At 40.4% G+C, this 12137-nt stretch overlaps 1 protein-coding gene across 3 annotated transcripts in view; it reads left to right on the top strand.

Annotated features, from left to right (window-relative positions):
• CORIN (corin, serine peptidase) overlaps nt 1-12137 on the top strand; it is a 236358-nt gene that overhangs the window by 57921 nt on the left and 166300 nt on the right. For all 3 annotated transcript variants that reach the window (XM_019553231.1, XM_019553230.1, XM_019553232.1), the window contains one exon: nt 3418-3628. In XM_019553231.1, coding sequence (XP_019408776.1) covers nt 3418-3628 — 211 coding nt within the window. The remainder of the gene's footprint in view (nt 1-3417; nt 3629-12137) is intronic.

Raw genomic sequence — 12137 nt, 5'->3', positions numbered from 1 at the left:
CAAACAAAAACCCCCCAAAAGCCTGCTACATTAGGCTGAGTATGTAGGGATATAAAATATCTCATATTATTAAAGAAATAAAGATCTGTCTGTCTCTCTAATTGTTTGATGACTTAAACATCCAGCCAACCAAATATAAATGCTTGTTTGTCATGTGGCTTTATACTTTTGGCCTACTGGCATCAATAGCCTGCCAATGTGATTTTAACATTAGGAAGCTTCTCTACATGGAATGCAGAAGGATTGTTTTGTTATCTAGTGCACATTGCAGGCGGATCATAGCTTTCATTTAGGACTTGAAAACCTTATTTGTGTGTCACTAGTGCTTTCCTCTCAAAGTAGCGTGATCACTTTCTTATATCGCTATCTCAGTTTCTATCTAAAGCAATAAAGGGGGAGTGCTTCTCCTGGTTCTGGCTCACTGATGATAAAGATACTTTAAAAAGCCTTGTGTCTGTTTGAGGGAGGAAATAGCATGAAAACCAAAGGGCGTAGTTACCCTCAGAAGACCTGCAAAGGAGGTTGCATCAGGGCTGGGAGTGGGCTCTAGGGATTCTGGGTGGGGCTGCTGCCCCCCCCCAAGTGCATGGGAGCTTTCCAGATCTGGAGAATTTTTGTGGGGTGGGGGAATTCTGCAACTTCTGAACAGTTCGCCTTGGGATGCATGTTCTCTACGGTTTTTCTTGTAGGGGGCTCTATTCCTGACTACGTAAAAGAACATCTAGCATAAAGACTGCATGCCTGTCTCAAAGACATGCTTCAGTTCAAACGCATGTTTCTGGGCTCAGTGTAGGAATTCATGGATGAAAGTTAATAGTCTGATTTGTGTAAAAGGCCAGATTAGAGAATTAATATAGATAAAATGACCCTACCACAGAGGTGCAGTCCTTGGGAGAAATACAGAAGGATTAGGGGGCCCACTAGGCACTTCACCCTTGATGATCTAACTTGCTTGAGAATCATTTATCTACTTTAGTGCTGAGTGCTATAGAAACCTGGGATAGGTGATGTCACAACACAACAGCTGTAATCATGCTCTATGATTAATAGCTTGCAGCCAAAGATACTTACTGAATGATTAATCCCTCTGTTGTCACATTTATATTTCTTTTAGACTCGAACACACTAAGCTATTTGGTTATGTAATTGAACTTCCATTTCTTTGAATTTTGCAATTTTAGGTGTCAAGGGGAGTAACTCAAAAATGCACACTGTAATTCTAATGCAATGAGTCATAATCAGAAGTGCACCTCCAAACTGTTGGTAACTTCCTGATGTATCATGTTGTTGTTATGGCAAAAGGACAGGCTAGTGAATAACCAAAGTGCAGCTTGGAAGTAACTAGTTACCTGCCCATTGAATAGGCATAATTCTGTAACCTTTTTGAGCTTGTTAATGCCCGCCCCATTATAAAAATAGAATCACTTTCTAGAGATGCACAGATGTCTCCCTACCCCTATATTATTTCTGGAGGGAGGTAATATGTTGTAATGTCCCAATAGTCATACAGGTGTGTGGAGCCTGTCTAGTGCAGGCTGCACATGAGCAGGGGCTCAAGTTGGCATGCAGGCTGCATTAGCTGCACCTTGGTAGTCCACTTAAGTGAAACTAATTTCTGCTTGCCACAGGTTGGTAGCCTTGTAAGTGGGAGTGGTGGGTGTGCCATCCCTCTCTCCCAGTGAAACTGCTTGGAGAAGAACACAAGGTGTATAAAGCCAGGAAAAAGAGAAAGTGCGAGTATGCCTGTAGCTCAGCTGGGAAAGAAATTTTGGTTCTGATTTTTTTCCTTCTTTTTTTTTTCTTAATCTAATGGTTGTTTTGTGTAAAATGTATCAGCAATCCAGCTACTAGCCCTGCCTCTAGTTTGGTGGTTAAGACACTCCTGGAAAGTGAGAGCTGTGGATATGAATCCCAATCAGGCTGAGACGGGCACTGGATCTCTCACTTTTTTTCTTATGAACTGTCTTGGCTATCTTCTACAAGGAGTATACCACTAGCAGCTGTGCCTAAAAAGAAAAAAGTGACTCAATCTAGCCAAAGAGACAGCTTACATACCAAACTTCAGGGGAGAATTTGGACTGTGAATCTTAGGTTCACATAGGCACCCACATATACTCTACGTGGCTGAAATGACATGATAAAATCCAAGAGAAATGGGGCTTAAAATACCCCCTTTTTAATAAAGTCTGCTCTGGCTATTAATACTGTAGAAGGCAGGGTTGATTTGCACCTTATAGAATGATCAAAGTGTTAGTATAACATATATATATGTGCAGGGGCAATGTGTAGGGGGTGCATGTGCACCCCCTGAGAGCACATTGTATAGTAGCATGCTGATGCCTCACAGTGGAGAGAACCTACTGCATGTGTGAAGGATAGAGAAAAGGAGAACTAGTTAGGCTAAGAAGTGAGGTTGAGATGGGGGTGGGGAAGCTTTATAACAAGTCAAAAATCTTGAAACAGCCAGAACCCAGTTAGCCTTAAGCTAGAAGTAGACATCACCAACTGCGATGAATCAGCTGTGCCAGGATGCATCTCTGCCCCTGGGGCATTTCTCTTTAAGCAAGGGAAACTGGCTTCTATGTGGTCCCGGGGCTGGGATTGCCAGTCAGTTGTTTGGTGGTCCCAGCCCCAGGACTGCACCAGAGTGTCAAATTGGTGTGTCCTCAAGTGGAGGAACGTTAGGCTGGCATTCCTATAGCTTGAGGGGCCCAATCCTGTGCGGAAATTCCCAGGGCATGCAGGATTGGGTCCCTCAAGCCAATGGAGGTGTGACCTGGGAAGGCTGGAGAGCACGAGCAGCGCTGGGCTGCCTGTGCTCTTGTGCCTTAATGCAAACAAACATTGACTGCTAAATAGTGGCACAAATTAACACTGTCTCCTTTGTGGCCACAAATTTTGGGCATTTGTGGTGCAACACGGAGCCTGGTCATTTCTTTGCCTGGCCCTTATGCTTCCATAAAAATCTTATGGTAGCACAAGGCAATGTCTGTTTCCACCCTTAATCTTTGCTGCTTCTCTTCCTTGCTTCAGGTGATTTTGTGTTCAAATGCTACAGGGGAGGCTGCTTTCATAGTTGGTCTATCTTAGCTTTACTAGGTATCTTGTGAGGGAGACCATTATATGCAGTTTTTCATCCAGTTTTTCATCCAGCAGAAAAGAAGGTCAGATAAATGTGAAAGTAGCTAATTTGGGATGCTTGTATAAACTAAACTCAAACTTTTCCAGGTTTCTTCCACTCTCAGAAAATTGCTCCATGTCCATGCTGTGATCTGATTGTGTTGTTTAATATTACCCTATGTATAGGAAACAGTTATTGTTTCTATACAATATATTTTAGCTAGTGAACACTCAGTACCACCGTACAATAGTTTAATTGATTTGTATGTTCTAAATTTAATTATTTTGATTTCACAGGTGCCTGCATAAATATCACTTACAGCCAGTGCCAAATGCTGCCATATAATCACACCACTTTAACATCAGTTCTTTCCATCGTCAAAAGCATTGAAATGGAAAAGTTTCTCAAGTTCTTCAGTTATCTCAATCGCCTCAGCTGCTATCAACACATCATGCTGTTCGGCTGTAGCCTGGCTCTCCCTGAGTGCATCAGTGATGGTGATGACAGGTATTTGGGAGCCAAAAATCAGTGGGTGATTAGACTCAATCATAGTAGAATATTGCATATCTAATCAGAACAAAGCAGGCCTGAGCTAACCATGTGACCTTTTGTTATAAAATTCTTGCCAGTTAAAACCATCCCTAGCATTTCTGCTAAACAAAACTAGCTGCAGTAGAATCCTCTTCGAATAAACTTGGTATGATTATAATCAGTGTCGCTGTAAATTTTATAATTTGTTCTAATAATGTCATCAGTTATGATAAGATTCTAATCCCAATGCATCCAGGGCTTCTGTTCTTAATGAAATGCATCAAGAGGTTTCTTTTACTAGATTTGTCCAGTGTTTATATGCTCAAAAGGAGTGACATATGTAAATATGTGTGCATGTATGCAAACACTATATAAAAATGCATAAGGAGTGAAGAATTCAATTGCAGTTTAACAAAGTCAGGAAAACCAAGTTACCACATCTAATGCAAGAGCAAGTCAGCTGTGTTCTACATTTGTAGTATACTTATTTCTATATACTTAAAAATCAGAAATATATTTATGTCTTGGATATTTTTGTGGCATATTTAACAGCATTTATGCAGAAAGACTTGTCTAATATGTTCTGAGAATCTAAGTATCAGTCTGTCTTTTTTTTAATATAATTACACAACTTTAATATTACATATGTAGTTTTTACACTCAATTTTCCTTTAAAAATATTTTAAATTCTCAAAAATCAAGAGCGGCATTAAAAATAGATGTGTACCTTTTTAGTTTTGAAACCAGGATGTTGAAGAAAGAGGTGTTTTTCTTTCTTTTTACATCAGAAATTCATGTCTTATTAATCATGAAAGGCAATAAAGCCAAAGAGCTAATTAATTTGACATACCAAGAACCATTAATCTGACATGCCAAGAGGCTGAAGACTGAACGGATGAGAAGGGATAGGATGTTCACTCTGTTTAAAATTGTTTTATGTTAATCCCTGTATAACTATATACCCATTCAGTGCCTGGGACTAGGAACAGACATTACACAAACTGGTTTAAGTGATCAGAAACTGGTTTAAAGATGTAACAGAACAGATGTTCAGTGCACATAAACCAATTTGGTTTAAACCAGTTTGAGATGCACCTAGTTGAATGTAGTATCAGACTTAACTGATTTGGGTCAAACCGGTTTATGCAATGTCTGTCCCAGACCCCTTGCTGGTTTAAAATAAGCCAGAAACTGCCATAATCCTGGCATACTGTCTGGCCCCTCCCCTCTGCTCCCTGGCCAGATGTCCAGCAGAGACTTAAAGGCACAGCAGGGTCTGCTGGCTTCCCTGTGCCCCCCTGGCCCCCTCTCACCACTTGCTGCTTAAGCAGAGATCCCTTCCTCCTCTCTCCTACAGCACAGACTGTAGCCACCATGTGGTAAGCTAGCTAGTGCTGTATAAGGCCGATAGGACTGTGTCCACTTAGGGCTTTTTGGAGGTAATCAACGGCTCAGATGGTAATGTCCCTGTATTCCTTCCTTTGGGAAAAAAGCTGTTTAAGAAGAGCTTGTAATGAGCAAGGCTTTGTTTTCTGATGGGGTATTAAATGCTGATAACAGAGCTGATAAATGCTCTGTTATCAAGGGGGAGGACCCCTCACTAATCATAGTGTCCTGCCAGGGCTTGGCCATGCCCCCCTCAGCTCAGCCCTGGGGAAGGGAGGGCTGCTTTAGTGCCCCTCGGTTTCTAGCCTGAGCCACTGCAGACATTTTCCTGCATTTCTGGGATGTCTGTCTGGTTACAACACTGATTTAGCTTATCCAGGTTAGATTAACCTGCAAAGATTGAATTAATTCAGGCTCAGGCTGTTTGAATGTGTGTCCCTAGCCTGGGTGAAATGATATCTAAAGATTCCTTGCTTCAGTCAAGGAGTGAGGGTTCACAACATGCATCTCTGAACCACCCTGTACAGAAAAATCATCCAGTATAACCAGGGGAGGCTGTGGCTAGCATTCTTGATAATTGATTTAAGGGTTAATAGAAGGACAAAAGAACATTTCTTTATAGTGTTATAAAGAAGGAAAAATTGGAGTAAAATCAATTTTAAGAAAAATGTTTTTCAGATCACCTAAACTGTTACATTTAGTACTTGATATTTACAAGCCTTTCAAAGGTGAATGGCATGGCAGAGGACTGTATAGATCATAACTTAGTCAAGCATGTAGAGTAGGGGAAGAGTTTTCTGTTTTATTCCTAAACTGAAGATGACATTCTTGCAAGACTAGGTTAGCAGAGTAGTTGCTAATCTGTTTACATTATGGCAATGGTGCCTTGGCATTTGTATTTTTTAATTTTTTAAGAAGTTTAGAATTTGAAGTTTATTGACCCACATTAAGGTACTGTCCAAAAATTGCCAGATAAACAACTTTTTCATGGTCACAGCTATTGTCTTCTTACTGCTGTAAGGGTAGCATTTCAGGCTGGTTTCCATTTTATTGGTTTCTGTTGTTGAGATATATGCATATACAAGATAAGCTTCATTAAGCTGTTTGCTATTTTCCTCATGCAAATTGTCCCAGCAGCAGTCTCTGTGCCCATCAGGCTGAACACAGAATGTCCAATGTGATACCATAAATCATGCCAGTATATTTTAAAGCCTGCTTCAAAAAATAAGAATCTCCTTGTGCGCCTACTGTACGTGGCAGCTGTGCCAAGAGGAAATAGGTGACTGATAGCAGAATAGCAGGGAAGACCCAGAAAGGTGCTTTTCTTCAAAAATATATATTTGATGTTTTGCTAAGCATACCAGTCATCATAGCCCAGCTCCGAATCTTAGTTTATCTTCATATCAGGTGACTTATTTGCTATTTTGTGGGCCCAAGCTGGGTGATTTACCTTTTTTTTTAATTTTAATGTTGTGGAATTAGTAATTACTGCAGGTATAGACATATTTTTTAGGTAACCTGCAGCACAACTGCCATAAGTGGCACAGGCAGCCTCCATGTGTGGCACATGGCAGATTAAGCAGGGAGCAGAAAGCAAAGCAACAGGGTAGGCAGAAGGGGATTAGAGTGCCACTCAGAGAAGATGCAGAGCTTAGTTTGTGGTAGGCTTGCCGAAAAAGGCTCTCTCTCACTATTTTAGGCAGTCTTCTGCTCCTGAAGTAGAGATATACGGTTTCTTAATTCAGGAAGTAAAACTTTCTGAGAACAATTTTTTTATTAGATTTTAGTTATTAAAATATGAATGTGTTATATTCCATTAATTGATTATTCATTATCTAAATGTTTCATTCACTGATAACCTTAGACCCCCAATTTTTTATTGTTTATGTGTATGTTTATTTATATGTATTCTTAAATGCCTCAGGGAGCTATTTGTTAAACTAAGATTACATGAGATACAGTTTTCTTGCAATATTTCAATCACATAGGATATAACATGTTGAAAAGATCAGCTTTTGGTTTATTTGAGCCCCTTTAACAGCTCCCTGAGGGGCTCAAATAACCAAATTGAAAAGCCTGTGAAAAATGTAAACACAAATACCTGAAATTACTGAACTAGACCACTGAACTCTCCCATGATACTGTATTACCATATCAAATGAGATCTAGAACAACTTTAAGGCGCATAGAAGGAAATGGCTTAAATTTAAGACCAGCTCCTTAACCCGGTTTAAAACTAGAAATTGCAACTATGAAAAGGTAAATGCTGACATAAGTCTTCATGCTTTTATGGTAAACTGACTAGTAAAAATATGGACCGACCTCCTACAAAATGTCCCATGCATAAAAGATTTTTCCCAAATTAACTAGAATGTCTGGTCTCAACAGTGGCAACGCGTAGGAGGTGTACGGGGGTGCACATACACCCCTTGAGAGTGTTGGTTCACTTCCTCACAGCGGTGTTCCCTGCTTAGGTGGGGGGGGCAGGTGGGAGCGCTGGTGCCCCCCCAAGAGTGCCGTCCAGGGAGTGGGGGTGCTGGCCCTTTTGGGCGCATCCCTGGCACTTCCGGGCAGCATTCCCTCTTAGAGCCAGCTGAGAGGGAATGCTGCTCCCAGGTCAGTGCACAACCAGCCGGAGGGGGGACCCCCCCCAGTTACTGACCGGCTGCTGGGAGGGGGGCAAGTGCCCCCCCGATTCAGGAGGCACCAGTCGCCCATGGGTGTCAATGTAAAGCTTGGGGGGAGGGGTTGAGTAATTTGCTTGAATCAAACCTGATGGCATTTTAATTCAGAATGTTTTCTTTACTGTAAAGAAGGTGGGGTGGGGAGGAGCTTACCTTAAGAAAAATAAAATCTTCACAGCCTATTTTATTGTTGCAATCTCATAAATCCAAGCCTGAAGGAAAGAGTTTATTTAGGTTTTTTTTCTTTATGTGTTGTAGGTTGTTTAGGTGACTCAAGAGGTCATGCAGAGTGTACCTGTGGCATTCATTTAAGCCATGTAACTGAGCTGAAATGCTGTTGGCTTTACAGTGGAAAGCTAAATAGCTCCATCCTAGGCATTCCTAGTCAGGTTTTAGGTTAAATAGCACCACAGGGAATCTTACTTTTTTATTTTTTTGGCCAAAGTCTTCATAAATGCTGGTTGAATCCCTTGGAAAAGGAAATAATAATAAAAATGCTTTGGGCTCATTTTTGTTCGAAACAAGCCCATTGACCATATCAGATTTATATATTAAATGAGACTGTACAAAAAATGGTCCAGAAAGTAGTAGCCCTGCACATAGTGAATGGGTTTGGTCCATTCATAGGTTACATGGTTTTTTTTTTTCACATAGCAGAAGCATAAGCAACCTATTACATTGACATTGTGTACACTAATCCAGATGCTCTTGAGTTTCCATGGATTTGCATGCTCTCAGCTTCTCTTTCTTGATCTACCTCTGTTTAATTTTTCCAATATTATCAGGCTTTATAGGAAGGAATGTGACTGTAGGACAAACAGCAGACAGATACTTTGACCTATGAAGCGCTTTTCCACCTTCTCCTACAACTTCCAGCTCCAATGTACCTATGCTTACCTTGTTGCACAGGCACCTTGAACAATTTTGGTGGGGAGGAGGGACAGGGATTTGAAGCCTGCAGCAGGAAGGTAAGTCAAGAATTCCTGCTCACTACTGACCGCTGTCTTGGAAAATGCTTGGCAAGTCACTCAACCAACCTTTTTACAGGGGGCTTCAAATGTTGTGTTTCTCATTATGTGGATGCCTGATTTGAGGTTGTCAGGTCTGATGCGCAGAAGTACTAAGTACTCAGCTGTGGCTGAGGTCAATGGGAGCTGTACTTTGAATATCCAAAGGACTGTACAGTGCTTCATACTCAGAAAAATCAGCAGCCTTTAACTGAGCATCCAGAATGAGTGTATATTTTGACCTTAACCTCTCCCTACCTCAATATGCTGCCTTAAAATGAATGATGCTCCCTTTCAGTTGTGTTGAGAGAACTAATTCACTAATGCCTGAAGCACCTGGATGCTGGGGTCAGAGGCATAGCAAGCAAGTTCTGTCCCTTGAGCAGCAGCAGCAGCAGCAGCAGTTTACATAACTTAAGAGGAGAGGCTGAGGGAACTGGGCTTATTTAGTTTGGGGAAGAGAAAACTGAGGAGGGATTTGATAGGAGCCTTCAACTACCTGAAGCAGGGTTCGAAAGAGGATGGAACTAGACTGTTCTCAGTGGTGGCAGATGACAGAACAAAGAACAATGGTCTCAAGTTGCAGCAGGGGAAATTTAGGTTGGATATTAGGAAAATTTTTCTCACTAGGAGGCTAGTAAAGCACTGGAACAGGTTACTCAGAGAGGGAGGTTGTGGAATCTCCATTCTTGGAGGGTTTTAAGAAGGATGATCTAATTGGGGGTGGCCCTGTTCAGGGGGTTGGACTAGGCGACCTCCTGAGGTCCCTTCCAGCCCTCATTTTCTACGATTCGGTGAAGGGGCAGTGGCTGTAGTGGCCCAGTCAGCAATGGTAGGTACCCTCTAAGTATGTGGCTCATACCTCAAGCACACTTGTACCCCTAGTTATGTCACTGCCTGGAGTGATGTCTTACAGACAAAGAAAAGGAAAGAAAAAGAAACCAGTAATTATTTATTTTTCCGACCAGAGTGTAGTAAGTAATAAGACTTGAGATCGCACACTGAATGAGAAGAAAACATAATATTGAAAAGTTATTCAGTATGCATTAAATGAGGCTTGGTGTTCTGTGGGGAAAAATAAGATTGTCTGATCTTGTAATTAAAATGTGTATTGTGTTCAGTACATACATAAGAAGTCAGATTAAGTTCACAGAAGTGTTACTCAGCTTTTGAGTTATTAACTTTGGACCTGGAATGTTTGTTTAATTTTTTGCAGGTAACAAATATTTACATGTACATATGTATATACCATATTTATGTATAATATGTTAAAAAAGAAATATGGCTCCCAGCATCCTGAACTAAGCAACTTTTCTGTTCCCTAACTCCCTTACCTCCGGAGCTAACCTCTGCTGACTACTTCAGAGCCAGCACTGTCCTCATTTTTCCTTTGTTGCCTTTATCCCATGACTATTGTGATATTTTCCCTTGCATGAACAAGGCCCATATTAATAAACATACTTTTTTTTGTTTTTAATTTCTTTCTCCAAATCGGTAGCTCCTAGCACAGAGAACAGCTTGAAGCAAGTACTGTCAGTTTTAAAGTCAAGTGGAAGAAAGGGAGTAGGGAGAGAGCAAGAACACATATTAAGATGAAAGTCTGCACTGCTCCCTTTCAAAACAGAAGTTAAATGACGGAGCAAAACAAAGAATTAAAATCTTTAGTCATTTTTTGCTAAAGCTAGTGCCTATTTTCAGAATCCCTTGGTTTATACAGTAACTTAAATATACTCTGGTTATGCACTGGCTATACATTTTTATTATGATGCCCAGCATAATGATATCAAATAGTTCACCTTGTCTCCTCTTCAGAAATCTCTGGGAACAGTACTGCTCATTTCTCTTGAGCAGAGATCTTATCAGATGACTCTTTCCATGGAAATGTGTGTCAGTTTGTAGGATGCAAAATGAGAGGAGTTTAATTAAATATATGTGGGAGGTACATAATGAGGTTGAAGATGATTGTGAAGCAGAAGTAAAATCAACTTCCTCTACATCTTAAAAATACCTTTTCTTGCAGTAGGAACAATACATTTTGTCTCAATAGTGCCTCATAGTAAGTTCCCCCCATCAATGAATTTGTGTTTGTATATAGTGTAAGACTGTATCTAGAAAGGTGAGGGAAAGCCCTAAGTCAAAATAAGTTTTCTTTCCCTTTGCATTACTCAAATCAAGAGGATCTTGGAATTTGTAGTGCTGTGGTACCACCACCCACAAGAGATTAGATTGCTTGCTAACTGTTTAAGAGCTTTTTCCCCTAATATTTGTGTATCCAGTTTTTTCTACATACTAGTTCTACTGCAATTTAATGGTGCCCAAGCTCTTTGTAAGTAGCTGTGTTTTGCATTGGAACTATCTCAGTTCTTAATTTGTGTCATATTTCTCTCTTGTGCTCCAGTGACATCCCCAAACCCTGATGCTCTGATTAGCAGCAAAAAAGTCTTGTGGGACAGTCTATCCATGGTCTGGTTGCAGAGTAGGATAGAGACCACTGCTGCTCAGGAGCCTGTGAGTTAATTGTGAAATGATTTGTGAAATGGATTCTGTACTCACACTGCATTATTTGATATGAACCTGAGAAAAATCTATTCCTCTTTCTCAAGATTGCCAACCTTTGTGGAGCTGCTAGCTGCTGTGGTTAGACTGCTTCTGGTACCTGAATTAACTTGTTTAAAGCCAGCGTGGGTACCTCTATGCTACACTGAAGTCAGAAATGTGGACACGTCCCAGATAGTCTGGATTTTCAAGGAATGAACAGATAAACTTAGGTTTTAACAATTTCTCACATTTGTAATATGCTGAACTGTGTCATCTCTATCTGCAGGGATAAGACAAATATTCTAATATCGACTGCTTCTGAATAATGTCATTTTAAAAACATACTTAAATTCATTATCATAGTATAATGGTTTTACAGGGGTGATAATATGCTAATGAAAAGATTACAATTATGTGGTTTCCAGAGAATGCTGACTCTGCATTCTTTGACTTGCAATTCCCATTTTAGAATTGTTCAACTTCAAACAATAAACCAAAAAGATCTATTCAGCCTATCTTCTCTGTGTTCAATACAAATTACAAGTAAGTTTAATGTGTGTTACAAAGGTGCTGGTAGCAACACTTATCCTTGAGGCTAACTAATGCTTTCCATGAGAGGATTCTACTTTAAAGCTGCTTATGATTTTGCCAAACATTAACTCTTTGGGCCAAAATTTGTCATGCTCGTTGTCTGCCAAAGGCTAAAATGGTTCAGTTGATTCTGAGAATGAGGCTATGGAAAATGTCCTTTGCTCTTTTTATTATTGTTACTATTTAAAAAAAACCACAAAAGCAAAATGCTTGCAACCATGAAGAAGTGCTAGCAATTCCAGCTTTGGAGCATGGTCTTGATGTTGGCTCTTCTTAAGG

Source organism: Crocodylus porosus, unplaced genomic scaffold (assembly GCF_001723895.1).
Source record: "Crocodylus porosus isolate Cpor-Errol unplaced genomic scaffold, CroPor_comp1, whole genome shotgun sequence".
Classification (NCBI taxonomy): Eukaryota; Metazoa; Chordata; order Crocodylia; family Crocodylidae; genus Crocodylus; species Crocodylus porosus.
The sequence above is the reverse complement of the archived record's forward strand: the minus strand, read 5'-3'. Positions and strand labels throughout refer to the sequence as shown.